Genomic DNA, 15390 nt, shown 5'->3' on the forward strand with positions numbered 1-15390 from the left:
TTCTCTTCCATGTCGTTCTCAAACAAGTTGGCCCAGGTAGGATCCTGAAAGCTTGCCAAATCATGGGGTTATGAACTTTTCCAGGAGCTTTGCCAAAGGCTCATGTTTCTGTGCTGCACTTAAGCTTCAAATTCTGAGGTCATGTTTAGTATATATTTCACTTTAGTTACTATATCCATTAACAAACTACATTTCCACAAGACCAACACTGAGTGCATTGTTTCAAAGTTCAGCAATGGCCAAAAACCATGAAAAGGGATATATACAGATGCACATTTTGCCAGTGAGAAAACAGAAGCTGGTTTAAAATTGAGCCATTGACACCTGTTTCAGTTTGCTTTTTCTCAGCCTGCCCATATTCCGTGTAGCACTCTCCAGAATATGAGAAGAGGAGCATAGCAAAGGAAAGATATAGTGGAAACACACATCCACATGCACTACATCCAACTCTCCTCTAGGCCACGGGTAGCTGGGCTACAGTGAACATGACTGCAAAAGTGAGTAGCACATGTGGATGCTCATTCCACCACTGAGAGAACGCAAGAACCAGTGGTGCAAAAGCAAGTGTTCCCTGTGACAGAGATTCCCAGATGTTGACTACAACTCCCATAATCTCCAGCTGCAATGGCCTTTGACTACTGCAGTTGGCAATTATAGGAATAGTAAAGGAGTTGGCAATTATAGGAGTTGTAAACAATGTGGTAGAGCTGGGGATGAGTCAGCTGTCATAGTGCATGTTGCTGATTGCTAAGCTACAGGTGATAGAAGCCCCATGATTAGAAACCTCTAATCCTTGTTTCAGTCTGGAGAACAAAGCATTGCTTTGTACTAACTATGATTCAGATGTAATGGAAAACTATAGTTAATCTAGAGCAGGGGTGGGGAACCTTGGCCCTCCAGCTGTTTTTGAACTACAACTCCCATCAGCTGGAGGGCCAAGGTTCCCCACCCCTGATCTAGAGGAAAGAAACACACAATCTCAAGAGAGGAGAATGACCAGACCCAGAGGGGTGCTCCCAGTAGCCAAAACTATGATGGCTGAAACCATGACATCTGAACTGGGCCATAGTTTAGAACCCAAACTTTGGTTTTTAGCTTCCAAAACATAAACGAAGTAAACCATAGTTTAGAACTCAAATCTGTTTTCATTTTCATCTAAGAACTCTGCTGCAATCCTATCTCCATGGTGCAGCAGTCTCGGGAAGTAGGGTGGCCAGAACTGTAACTTGCTCTCTTACCCTCATTTTCCTAATCGTGTGTCGCCTGTGGCTGGCACAATCGGGGGAGAGATCCCAGTAATGCACCATGCATGGTGCATTATTGGGGCTCTAAGGGGCGGGGTGACATGCGGAGGCATGTCCCAGCACCCCGACACTGGGAGCTGCTGCTTGACTGGGACTTGAAGGAGATCATCTGCAGGGAAGGGAAGGTAAACCCTCCTTCCCTGCAGACCGCCCCGGAGCTCTTCTCACGGATTGTACCATCCCAAACCATAGTTAGCACAAACCATGGCTTGCAAACCCACTTCAATCCATCATTTCAGATTCCGGTGTGCTACTGCCAGCTAAACACAAACCATGGTTGGCATGGTTTCATTTCAAGTCAGACATCATGGCAAAACATAGTTCAGTTTGGACCTAACTCCTGTCTGAAACTTTGAAGAGGTGCTGCCAGTCAGTATGGACAATGTTAAGCAAGGTGGACCAGTGGTCTGACACAGTATAAGCCAATTTATGGCCCATAATAGGAGACATGAAATTTCGCCTATTATGGGCCATAATAGGTGCTTGGTAGGTTTGCTTTCTGCACATGTGTAGCAGTTTGAGGAATATGAAAAATTTCAATCCAGACTAGGAATGTGCAGAACATTTCAAACCCAAAACAGCTTGCCTCAAAATGAGCCGTCTGGAGTATCCCAAGCCAAAACAGAACACCCTTCAAATCAATTAGGCTATTCCCACAAGCAGCAAAAATCAGGCTAGGAGAGCCTAGTACAATTTTTGCTGCTCGTGTAAACCAGGCTTACAAGCGGCTAGCCCGCTTGAGTAGCCCGCCCCTTAGCCCAGGTTAGCGGAGCGAGTGCTCTGCTAACCGGGGTTAATGGATCATGAGTTGTTGCGGTGTGGCTCCATGCCGCAGCTACTCATGAGGAGACCCCCGACGGGGAGGCTGAAAAGCAGCCTCCCGGCTCGTGCGCCAGGCATGCTGGAGCTTCCAGGGGCCACGTGGCCCCCGATCCTCTCAGCCCCCGCCAGCTCCGTAACGTTCGGCCGCACAGAGCAGACTGCTCAGTCGTCAGACTGCCTAGTCGGGTTAAGCCCGCTCTCCCTGCTAACCTTCCCCAGGCTCTTTCTCATTAATCGTGAGAAGAGCCTCAAGTTCTCAAATCAAGGGATTTCCATCCCTTGTTCTGACAGAGTGAGCCCTTCATTTGAAAGGTGTTCCATTTTGGCTCGGAACATGCCAAACCGCCCGTTTTGAGGCAGGCTGTTTCCAGCTCGAAATGTTCTACACATCCCTAATACAGACGTTACCAGAGAGACAGACTGACATCCTTGATTAATAAGCCGCTTATCTAAGCACAGGCAGCTCTACCAAAGCCAGAAAGGAAATAAGCATGCATGTGTCTACCCTAGCCTAGGATTGGGGAGCAGAAAAAGGGACAGGACTTCTGAACTACAGCTGGGGGTGCTATCCACCAATAGAAAGCCATTTGACACAGTACTACAGAGGCACAAGTTTTAGAAAAGTGAGCCAACAACTTGATTTATTCTGTTCAGACTCAAGCAATCAAGGCATTTAAAAGGTCCAACAATTCTCTCTCTCATTCACTCACACCCCTCGCAGAGGCTCAACAACACATCAGTGAAAGTCTATTCTCCTTCTGGACAAGATATAAGTTCATCATGGAAATAATCCTTTCAATGGGACTTACTATTAAACCAACAGGATTGCACTGAATGATTCACTTGCTCAGCCCAACGTTCACACCAATCATTGTCAAGCAAGCAGCTCCCTCTGCTTTAAACAGAATAATGACATGTGGCATGGATATAGGTGATACTCCCAATACAGGAGCACTGGAAGAAGTGGGCAAGCAGTTCTTTCATCACAAACAGAAATAAGAAACTCTGCAAGTTATGGCCAAACTCTGCAAGTTATGGCCACTGAGATATGGTCAAAGTGGTAGCCAACAGCACTGCTATCTTCAGGAAACCTGGAACTTACTGTTTGGTAATTGACATGATCTCATAATTTATACCAGTGAAAGACTAAGAATGCAACTGCAGGTTAAGTGTGGCTGGATGCAATACGGTTTATTTATTCATTTATTAAATTTGTACACTGCCCAGGTGGTTTACAATATCAAACAAATTTTTTAAAAACATTTAAAAATTTAGAACCACAATTCTAGTTTAAAAGCTCGGGTGAATAAATGAGTCTTTAAAAGCTTTTAAAAATTTGTCAGAAATGGGAGGCTCTTATTTCAGCAGGGAGCACATTCCATAGTCTTGGGGCGGCAACAGAGAAGGCCCATTCCTGAGTAGCCACCAGATGAGCCAGTGGCAACTGCAGATGGATCTCGCTGGATGATCTCAAAGGGCGAGGGGGCTCATAGTGAAGAAGACCATGAGGCTATTCTCACACCTGCCCAAAAAGGGGCTAAGGGAGCCTAGCCCGCTTTTGGCCGATCGTGTGCTGCAGTGGGAGCTGTGCGGCTCCCGGCAGCTAGCCCACCTATTACCCCTTGCCTTAGACAAAGTTAATGGAGTGAGCGCTCCATTAACCTCATCTTTTTGGTCGTGTGCCGCCACGGCATGGCTCCGCACCACGGCGACACGAGGAGACCCAAGCAGCCTCCCGGGGCGTGGGGCATCCTGGAACTTCTGGGGGCTGCGCAACCCCCGATCCCTGCAGCCCCCACCGGCTCTGTGACGAAGCCAGAAGTCGTGTGGGCAGCTGATCCGGCCACCCAGGGCTGCCTTTGGACCATCTGCAGGGAGAGCAGGCTAAGCCCCCTCTCCCCGCAGACCTTTCAGCGCAGCACACTGCTTGTGTGACTCACCTCCTTCTCTTACAATAACCTGGGCCTAAGTTGCTGTTAGGTCAGAAGCAAAATCTTGGATTCAATAAATTACAGCACCTATAATTTATTGGATTCAACAGTCTGGTGCCTAAATATTAGCTTTAAGCATACAACATTCAGCCACAATGTGAAACAAGAGTCAGGATAACAAGGGGGGGAGGGGAGCATTGCATTAATTACGACATAATTTTTAAGATAACAAAGGTTGCCTAATTAAGTTTGATTAAATCCTTGTGGTTCAGCTGCCTCTCCACAGAGCACATACAGATGGAAGTAAATGGAGTGATAAACACACTAGATTGTAATTAAAATAAAAATGTGTCTTCCATGATTCATTTTGTTAGAAAATAATCTGAAGCTTGCACTAAAAGCTTGGCTATTGAAAATGTCAGCAACAGAATCCAAGGAGAATCAAACAACCTAATATATCCATTTTGCAAAAAGTTGCCGCTCTCCTTGAAGCCAATTCTTTCAGAAGTTATTACTGTACATGCTATGATTTCTTATCTCCCGATGAAGAGTACAAGCAAAAAGCATGTTGGGACTTCTATCCAGTTCCTCTTAGTAAACTTCTTTCCTGCATTTGTTGGGTTCTGCTGCTGTTTTTGATTTGTGATACTGGCTTTCTTGGTTCACGAATTCAAGATTTGCCAAGAGATCCAAATGTACCAGCTCTTCCTGAGCTGAATCAATATCACACATACAAATGGACACTTTATTCTCTGCTAACTCCAAAGGGTCAAAATCAACTGCTGCAATTATTCTTCAAAATCTTAAGGACACTGCACACAGGGAAGAGGGTTTTAAATAAATTTAATATATATTACTTTTAAAAAGGTGCTTGGTGAAACAAACAACACCCCTTTGAGCTCAACATTTCAAAGCTTTAATACTTCTTTTAATTCTTTCCATTTACAGTCATCAGAACAGAAAACCTGATTTGCAATATAAATCATACCACATTAAGCAGGATGAGTCAACTAACGATAACATTTATATGAGCACATATCCAAGACTGTGAAGAAGAGATACAGACGGCATTTATCTTCTAACCTCCTTCTGTTGTAAACTGCATAGTAGCCTCATGCACATGGTCAGGTTCCATCCAGCACCAGTAATGCTTTTATACAGGAACCACATCAGATGGATGGATGACATAAGCCCTCTTCAGACATTGTGAGTGCTGCAGGCGCTCGTGCTTACGAGAGCAAAAGCGGGGAGCAAGTCCCACTGCCTCGCTATCACCCCTTACACCCGACAAACACACAGAGCTGTTTGTCTGAATGGGGAGGTGTTATAAGTATGTTCAATGGTGATTCTGTGAGCTGCAGCCTTGACCGATTAAGGTTGCAGCTCGTGGAATCACCACAGAACATCCTTACGGCGCCTCCCATTTCAGACCAAAAGCACCGCAAGGCAAATGTGTTTGTCAGATGCGAGGGGGTGATTGACAGCGTGGCGGTGTGACTTCCTCCCCACTTCTGCCCTTGTAAACCTGAGTGCCTGCAGTGCTCATGACGTCTGAGGAGGCCTGTAGTCACTTGCCGTCACCTCTTCTCCAGGGCTGGCAGTGGTGAAAGTGGGAAATAACCATGCCGTTTTATTGTGGGTATCGGGAAAAAACCACCCAAGCTTTCTCTATTTCATTAGATTCAGCTAGGCATGTTGGAGATCCCAGGTTTAACTCCTGGCACCTCTCAGCAGGGATGGGAGCATCTTGTACCTAAATCCCTAGAAAGCTGCTGCCAGTCAGCACAGACAATACTGAGCTAGATGGTTCAATGGTCTGACTCAGTAGAAGGCAGTTCCATAAGTTCTCTGAGTCCACATTCAGTTATAACACAGAAACCGCACCTCCAGTCCCCCACCCCACACTTACCTGTACAAATTCAGACATAACTGCTGGACTCCTCTCTGAGGAGGGGGACCTGGTTGCCGGGTTTCCTCCTTTGACTGACAGACAGCCATGGCAGCCAGTCAGGACGGAGAGAGGGAGGAACTACTGTCCCTCAACTCTGTTCCAAGGAAGGCTGCCTCCAGTTCTGCATGCAGACATAATGGAGGCACCGCAAACCAGAGGCCCAAGCAGCGAACCTCACTTCAAACCAAGGGTTCAAACTGGAGTCTGATGACTGAAACCTCAGTTTGAGTTAGGGCCCAAACTGCAGTTTCATGCAATCAGACACACTGAGGCACTTCACAGGATCAAAGTGAAGCGCCTAGAGGTGGTTTGTGCGGAGACTGGCCACCCACATGGAGCTGGTAGGGGCAGTGGGGATCGGGGGCTGCTTGGACCCCAAAAGCCCCAGGATGCCCCATGCAAGGGTGTGGGGCATTCTGGTGAGACCCCTGAGGCTTTTGGAGCCTCCCGGTCGGGAGTCTCCTCATGAGTCACTGCAGCACGGAACCACGCCGTGGCTACTCACAATCGCCAAAACGGGGTTAGCAAAGCACTCGCTCTGCTAACCTCGTGGGGGGTGGGATTAAGCGGGCTAACTGCCGGGAGCCACAAGGCCTGTGGCGGTTCTCACAGACACTCAAAAGTGGGCTTGGCTCCCCTAGCCCGCTTTCGGTTGGTCATGTGAATAGCCTCACAGTTACATGAACCCCGGCCACCTGTAACTCCGGTTTTGTGTGATATCTGAATGTGGCCTGAATGTGGGTCCCATTCATATTGATGCAAGTCTTGTTTTTATTTCGCCCTGAGTAATATGACACACCTACTGCCATCTCTTTCATTGGTTGGCCTTTATTTGTGAAGACATTTTCTCTTCTCTCTGTATTTGGAGTATACATACACGTCTAGCTCCTTCATGCATCTGATGAAGTGGGCTCTGATCCACAAAGACTTATTTTTATTTATTTGTTAAATTTATACACTTCTTTTCCAGATAAAATTTTACAGTGGTATACAACTCAACAAAATTACAGATAACACTATAATTAAAAACAATGCAACTGACCAATTAAGCACCGCATAACTGCACAAAAAGACATGTCAAAACCAGCTGTGTATGGCCAGCAAAACATCACCAGAAAAGTGCTGCCTCAATAAAAACGTTTCCACAAGCCAGCAAAAGGATGGCCAATGGAGGGGGGGGCACAGTCTGCTTAACCTCCAGAGATAGGACATTTCACAGTCTAGGGGCCACAAAAAAACCCTGCCCTGAGTCACTGCCAATCATACTTCAGAAAGTGACAGGACTCAGAGCAAGGACTCTGCAAAAGATCTCAAAGCTCAGTATTTCTATGCCTTAAATAATGCCACAAGCCTTTTTGTTGTTTCTCCTATGACTTTTCCATTCTTTCCATGAGCCAACCCAAGATTACTTTTCAAGGAGACTAATCGCAGAGAGCTACTGTGGGAAAGCAAACTTATGGTACCGGTTACATACGCAGACACATCTATACATACCTGCCAACATGTCCCTATTTTCCCATTCACCTGAATGGCAAGTATGATTTAGAGGTGCATGCAGTATTACTTAAAGGACCTGGCTGGCGTGCAGTCTAGTCCTCTGCCCTTGAAGTGCTGCCAGCACAAAAGCCTCATTCCAAAATTATTGAACAAAGATAAGATGTGAGATTAGTTACCGCTTGAATGGTTTTGTGATATGAATTCAGCCATTTAGAGGCATAAGTTTCCAGATGTTAAATCTATTCCCCAATGTCATTTTTGACACAGTATTATGGATACAATATTCAAATCCACTTAAGTGGCAATTATCCCTCCATTGCTCGATGGCCCCTTTCAAAAGCAGTCGTTCAGGAGCATGATTCACCCCAGCTCTACTTTTTCTTAATCAGAGAGAAAGAGAGAAAGAGAGGTCTTTAGACAGACACCACAAAGGGTGGGGAAAGCCACAATTACAGGCACTATCAGGTGAATCATATTTCAATACTGTTTGATGCATCTAAATGGCGGGGGGTGGGGAGTCAACCAGAATTAGATGTTGCTAGCATTGCTTTTCTGCAGGCTCCCAGAAGCCACTCTGCTTATGTTTGAGATTGCAGGCGTATGGGTCTCACTTCTGACATGCTGAGAAGCCTCACAGGATTGTGAGTTCTCCATTTGTTGGCATATTGGGGAAAAGTAACTAAGTAGGCAATAGAACAGTTACCCCCAGATTTAGCAGCAGCCAAAGCCAAACGGAAAGAGAACAAGCCTCGCGCCTTCCCCATGCGGGGAAGGGATACCTAAGTAGACTCCCAAAGTTAACTCACAAGAATTAACTCTCCATTCAAGGTCTCTCTGCATGATTGACCCTCCTTTGGTTCATCTCCCCTCCAAAGATGCCTTAAATGAACTGAAAACCAATCACTTCAGCAGGAAAGTCAGATAAGGCTCCACAATGTGTATTCCCTCATCAAAAGAAGACTAAAGTGGACGATAGCAACTCAGAGATGTACCCATTAGAACACTGATTAGTTTACTAGGTGTTTCCGACCAAAAGAGTTACCGTGTTTGCACTGGGTACTAGGTACCCACTTGGTTACCTAACCACTTTCCGACCAAAAGAGTTACCGTGTTTGCACTGGCCCATTCACGCACTGAGTTGTAATGCAGCACAACAGACACAAACAATGGGATCTTTTGAGAGTCCCTAGAACTGCCTCACCCAAAAAAGAAGAACAAATGGAATATTCCCTCCAGACACGATTTGGGCTTTAACTGCTCCTGGTTTCTTGAGCCAGTGTACTCCTCTGGACCTGCTGTGTGCTCCCCATGTGTGCTCCGTTTGGATCCCAGTATGAGTCACCCACATCTTGGATGGTAGCTTTGGCACCTGCCCTTACACTCTGCAGTGTCTTGCTCTGCGTGCCAAGAATGCTTCCAGCCTCCAGATTGGTCCTTTTGCCTGGCCCGATCTGTGCAGCCAGCTTTGTTGCCACTAGAGGTTGGCCACTCAAGAACGACACCTTTTGAATCTAACTCTGCTACCTAACCACTTGGGTTTCCCGCTTCTGCCTGCTGCTTCCTGGTCCATCCCTGAGGAAAGAGGTCCTTCAGTTGCGCCTGAGCTACAAGGATCCATCCATCAATAAAGGAAGGAACGAGGTTATATGATATCTGCTTTGCCCTAATCTGGGCTCGTTCTACCTGTTTCTTCTCTCTTAAATCCAAGAGTCTGAGCCGGGTCTCACGATCAGTGAGACCCGGTTTTGGAGGGTGCGCGGGGACCGCACATGAGCAGGGAGGGAGCCCTGGGTGGCCAAATCGGCCACCCACACGATTGCCGGCTCCGTGACGAGCCGGCAGGGGCTGGGGAGCTTGGGAGCTGCGCGGCCCCCGGAAGCTCCAGTATGCCCTGCGCGAACGCGCAGGGCATACTGGGGAGACCCCAGAGCCGGGAGGCGGCTTTTCGCCTCCCCTCCGGGGGTCTACTCATGAGTAACTGTGCCACGGAGCCACGCCGCAGCTACTCACGATCTGAAAAACCAAGTTTGTGGAGCGCTCACTCCATAAACCTGGTTTTAGGGCAGGGGTACTTAGGCGGATTACCCGCCTAGGAACCACCGGGCTCGCAGCCGAGCTCGGTGGTTTACACAATGGGGCGAAATCAGGCTAGCCTCCGCTAGCCCAATTTTGCCCCATCGTGTGAATAGCCTCTCTGTTTCTCTAAGCCTCCTTTCTCTGGTCAGTCTAGGAAGCTACTCTAATTTGGGAATTAAGCTAAATTTTCACCTAGCAATCATATGGTTAACCTTGTAACATATTTTTAGTAATAATATTTCTTTTAGTGACTCTCTTACTCCATTGTACCCCTTACCCTAAATAAAACCTTCTCTGTTTTTGAACATCTATCTCTCAGACATTTTCTTGTAACCAACACTTTCCACGAAATGTATTCTCATGGGGAACTGCCCCACTTTGAGCTAATTTCCCCACACAAAGCCCGGACACAATTTTGGGGTGTTCACCAATCACCTCAGGGCAGTTCCATTAACAGAGAGGAAGGTTCAGAAAGTGGTTGTTCCTTCTGCTCCTACTTGAAATGCTAACGTTGTAGCAGTTTGGAGGGTTCATCACAGAATATTAGAGCTGGGAATTAAGAGGTTTTCTAGTCCAACCCCCAATAGCACCCCTAGCAAAGTTATATTTTCAACAGAACCACTGTGCAGTCATGACTGTTGTAAGAGCCCTGTGTGCCCTGGACTTCAATAGGCGTGGTTACATTCCCAGGGCCACATATTTTGGCTGCCTTTGGTGGCCAAGTCTCTGTCCCCTCTGGCAAAAAATGTTTTAAAATGTATTTGCTTGTATGATAAGTTCTAAGCACTGGATCACTGAAGTTAAGCAAGTTCACATTCTTAGGAAAGAACCAATCAAGCCCCAAATAATGCCTCTCTTCCTACTAGAACAGTGACGTTTGAGGGCTTTTTTTAAAGCTACAAAACTAGCAATAAAGTTTGATCACCCATCCTGATATTATTATGCTTTGCAACTATTAGGCATCATATGGTTTAATAATGATTAGGCATCTTAAAGAGGGGAAGTGAAGTTGGATGGACAGTCAGCTATTGGCTCTGAAAGAATTATGCAGTTGTTTAACTAATACTTGGCTCTGATCAAATCCAGGCAAAGATAGTAGCAAAAATAGGGGGTTATTTTAGTGAAAAAAATATAGGATTATTTTTAAACAGGGAAGTTCTGAAGTTCTGGTGAACATGTGTGAGGGCAGGGGGGAATCAACCCAACAATCTTAATTAATCTCCCTAGGTATCTTTACATGAATTTTAATTATAACCCACTTTGGGAGCCAATGAAAAGTTGAATATAAGTTAATAAGTGAAGCAAAGTGTCCCCTCTACCCTGCCCTCACCACCACACACTCCTCCTCCAAGGTATATGAGAGAAAGATAATTAGAGTTCATTTTGAAATCAGTTTTGACTTGCAAGTATGTACACGCAAAGCTCTAAAATGCACTAACTCTCATACAATGCTCTGGAGTCACTCACTAAATCCAGCTGAATGTTGCATTCCATAAACCAGTTGAACTGGAGCATTTATGGATACCATGAGCTGGTTCAAAGACTGTTTGGGCAAGTCTTTGCGCATGAAGAAGCATCTTCAAAACAGGAAGAACAAGCAGGTGAATCAGAAACTCCTAGACAGATCCATGTCAGAATTCATGTTGTAAAGAGATTCCCAAATGAGTACCAAGATTGATCTACCTTTGGACCCATGAGTAGATAGACAATGGGTTCTTCAAGGGCAGTCAACAAAGAATTTTTTCTTCAAGTCCTGATTAAATTAAAACATGGATGCCAACCTGAGGCTCTCCAGTTGTTGATGGACTACAACTCCCATCATCCCCAACCTCCCTATATCTCTATTACTTACCTCATAAGGAAGATATTCTAGACCTCTGATCATCTTGGAGCGGGCAAGCCCTTCTCACAAAGTTACTGACATCAGTAAAATACTGTGAGGACGTTCACATGACCACTCAGGCTGGGGTTAGGGAGGACTGGGGAGAAGGCAGAATCCTATCTACCTTCCCCCACATGGCCCCTTCGTCTCCTGGGCTCTGCCAAGCTGCACACCCACATGATCAGTGTTCCGGTGAGCAGCACAGCAATCTGGAGGCAGGGGAAAGGCACCTGGCCACCAGGAATCTCACAATGCACTGTGCAAGAAGCATGGTGCATTTTTTGGAGATTTCCCACTGCTGGGCCACTCCTTCCTCACCCACCCCCGTCTCTATGGAAGCTATGGCTCCCAGCAACCCAGGATAACCTGCCACAAGCCCGAGCTTCCACACGACCAGGTGGTGAGGCGCATATGCATTCTCCTACCTCACTTTTAGGTTGGGTTGAAAACCCATGCAACCCGGAAGTGGTGTGCCAGGATTGGGAACGAACTTAGCAGTTCTCACAACCAGCCCTACCTGGGCTAGCAGTGCCCTACCCAAGTAGGGATGGATTGTGAGAACAACCTCTGTATTTACCTGAATCGAAGACTAGGTTTTTTACAAGTTGTTTGATGTTAGAAATCGTCTTAAATTCAGGGTCTTCAACCTTTTGAGTAAATATAGGTATAACCTATATTTAACCTCTTTTTCTTTCTTTTTACAGGGCTCATCTTAAATTCAGTGTCATCTTGTATTTGGGTAAGGTGAGGTAAAGTGTGTCGTTGAGTTGGCATTGGCTCCTGGCGACCACAGAGCCCTGTAATTGTCTTTGGAAGAATACAGGAGGGGTTTACCATTATCATCTCCCGCACAGTATGAGATGATGCCTTTCAGCATCTTCCTATATCGCTGCTGCCTAATATAGGTACCAGTGGGGATTCAAAACGGCAACCTCTGGCTTGCTAGTCAAGTCATTTCCCCGCTGTGCCATTAGGTGGCTCTATATGAGTATATATTTGTTATTTAGTTTAAACAGCACTGTCCACAACCAGAGAGTGATTCGCATTAAAAGAAACACGAGGAATAGCGAACAAATTCTGTTCTTAGGTGGCAGGAAGAAAACTCCATCTTTTTCTGACGGTTTCATTTAGACAGCCTTCACCTGGTACGGTAATTTTCCACCCAAGAATGAGCACTAGCAGCTAATCCCATCTGTTGGCACATACCCGTCAGAAAAGGCATTAGAAAATCCCTTTGAGCCACAAGGACACAGAGCTGCGGGAAGTGCAGATGGCTTGATGAAAGAAAAGCTACAAAAGCAAGCAGCCCAGCCTCGCCGAGAACTGTCTGCTGCACGGCTGCGCTCTTGAAGTTGGCCAGCCTTTCTCCTCTACCTCCTACGGAATTGAGAAGGCGTTCTGATGTTGTACAGATTGCTTACAGGAAAGGCCACATGTGCCAGCTATGTGAAGAGAAGAGGAGGGGTGGGAGAGAAGGGGAAATAGACAAACTAATTTCTTCTGTCAGAGCCCAGAACTTTGCTTTACAGATAGGCGTCTTCCCTCCAGCCACATAAATACAGTCGTACAAACATCTAGGAGCTTTCTATACCCGAGCAACCAACATATACCTGTATTAGCATTCTTTGGCAGACCTTCACAGGGATGAAATGATTTTAAAATATGTCACAAATTGCACCCATTGCAGATCTGTAATCACAGAGTTGAACAGACAGTTGAGGTCTTCCTACCCCAGGTGGGATCCAGACTAAGTTAGTCGTGACTAAATCCCATTGAAATTAATGGTACTTAAGTCAGTGGTGACTCACTTGCCTCATACGTTGAGCAACCTCAAATTTGCTGACATGAATCCGTGCTGCAACTGTGATCCTGCTTCCACAAAACCCATGCCAGAAGCATTTCTGTCAATCACTCATGGGAATTATCTGTGTTTACAGAATTAATTGCTAATAATTTTCATTTATCAGCCCATTAGTATTCCACCTTTTGCTCTAAGGAGATCTCAGAAGGTGGCTGACATTTTATAATACAAAAGTAAACAAAAAGTCACCACAAACTGCAGAATTCAACAGGAAACTGAGAACCAGATCCAGCTGCAGGAAACAACCCAAGGGAACAAGAAGTGGCAAGCTGAGGCCACTAAAGATGTTCTGAAAAGACTGCCTTTGCAGAGCATAAGGGCAAAGTAAGCATCCCACCAGTGGAAGTTCCTTAACCTTGGTGCCACTGCCAAGCCCATCCTGTTCTGACCCTCCACCATAACCCTTACAGTGGGGGGTTGGGGAGGCCCCAGAGCAGGGTATGGTTAGGGTATGGGCAAGTTCATATGAGAGAAGGTGGTCCTTTATGTTGAGCCCAGACCGATTTAGAGCAGGAGTGGCTATTCTGAAGCTCTCCAGCTGTTACTGAGAGCCAGCGTGGTGTAGTGGTTAGAGTGCTGGACTAGGACCGGGGAGACCCGAGTTCAAATCCCCATTCAGCCATAATACTTGCTGGGAGACTCTGGGCCAGTCACTTCTCTCTCAGACTAACCTACTTCACAGGGTTGTTGTGAGGAGAAAACCTAAGTATGTAGTACACCACTCTGGGCTCCTTGGAGGAAGAGCAGGATATAAATGTAAATAATAATAATAATACTGGACTACAACTCCCATCATCCCAGCCACAAATGCCAAACACCACTGATTATGAGAGCTGTAGTCCAGCTGAGGCTGCTGGCATGCTTCAATATGGCACCCCTGATTTAGAGCCTTTACAAAGACAGAGAGTGCATTTCTTTTTCTCCTCCTGCCAACTGTGCATGCTGTCTATGGAGTTATCTTCTACCTTTTGTCTACAGTAATGGCCAATCACTTTTTATGATGTAAATGGCCAAACCTTTTTAAAAATAGAACTATCACTGGTACCAGGGGCGCAGCTACAACTGAATCGGGGGTGGGGGGTGGGGTAGGGTGACAAATCTCCTTGGGCTCATGAGGGAGTGAGCTCAGCAGCTGGGTGGCAGCTTAGTTTTTACTCTCCCCCTTGTGACCCTCTGAAGAGGAAGGTGGGAGGAGGGACTCATCTTTACTTTTTGTCCAAGGGCCTACTCCAAACTTGCCCTTTTGCCAACCTCCAACCACTCCAACCTTGCCCTTTTGTCCAAGGGCCCACTCCAACCTTGCTACGCTTGAGAGGTATCACCTTTTAAAAGAGAAGTACCGTAATTCAGCATGGTATACAAACCTACTGTGTATTCTTCAGGTGTAAAATTAGATCTCTAACCCATGCACTCTGCTTTGGATTCACAAGTAAATCAGAGACCCAAATCCAACCGCAGAGACAAGAAACCACGGGTGCTGGACTACGTGCTGGATAGGTGATTAACCGTCCAGCACATTAACATTAACATTAACGGGTGCTGGATGGGTGATTAACGAGATTCTCTTATAGTAGCAGAAAGAGCAGTACCAAGTATCTAGCAAGTAAACAGAAGAGGTTAAAGAACAACAGTGTAGGTTTAATCATATTTAAATCAGGGTGGATAAAAATCAATGGTTTTTTATTTAAATCAGATTGTTTTTATTTAAATCGGATTTTTTTGAAATAAAATGCTTTTGAGGAAAACATCTATCTAAAGATAGTTTTCTATTTCAGATATATTATAGTCCAAAAGGTATTCATCATGAAATAGGGATTAGTTTTTAATTATGTAGCATGAGGCTGTATATATGCAATGTTTAAATTTTTTGGTAAATGAATTTCATTAATCCATTCACAATGTCATTTTCTTCCAGAGGTTTCTTTTGGGGGGGGATTTTTCTATCTAGATGAGGACCAAAAATGAAAACTTCATCTGGTTGTAAATATTAAGATTATACCAGCAAGAATGAGTCTTTATGTAAAAAACCACGATTTAAATCTAGTCTTACTGACTAGTGATTTAAA

General features: G+C 45.6%; 1 protein-coding gene across 4 annotated transcripts in view; it reads right to left on the bottom strand.

Annotated features, from left to right (window-relative positions):
* The window catches only part of TSPAN5 (tetraspanin 5), a 124189-nt gene that overhangs the window by 36487 nt on the left and 72312 nt on the right, over positions 1-15390 (bottom strand). The window contains exon 1 of one of the 4 annotated variants that reach the window (XM_053254087.1): positions 5967-5999. The exons of the other annotated variants lie outside the window; for them this stretch is intronic. Coding sequence (XP_053110062.1) covers positions 5967-5984 — 18 coding nt within the window. The 5' untranslated portion in view covers positions 5985-5999. Of the gene's footprint in view, positions 1-5966; positions 6000-15390 lie in introns of those variants that run through there. 4 annotated transcript variants of the gene reach the window in all.

Source organism: Hemicordylus capensis, chromosome 5, assembly GCF_027244095.1.
Source record: "Hemicordylus capensis ecotype Gifberg chromosome 5, rHemCap1.1.pri, whole genome shotgun sequence".
In the NCBI taxonomy this organism is placed as follows: domain Eukaryota; kingdom Metazoa; phylum Chordata; class Lepidosauria; order Squamata; family Cordylidae; genus Hemicordylus; species Hemicordylus capensis.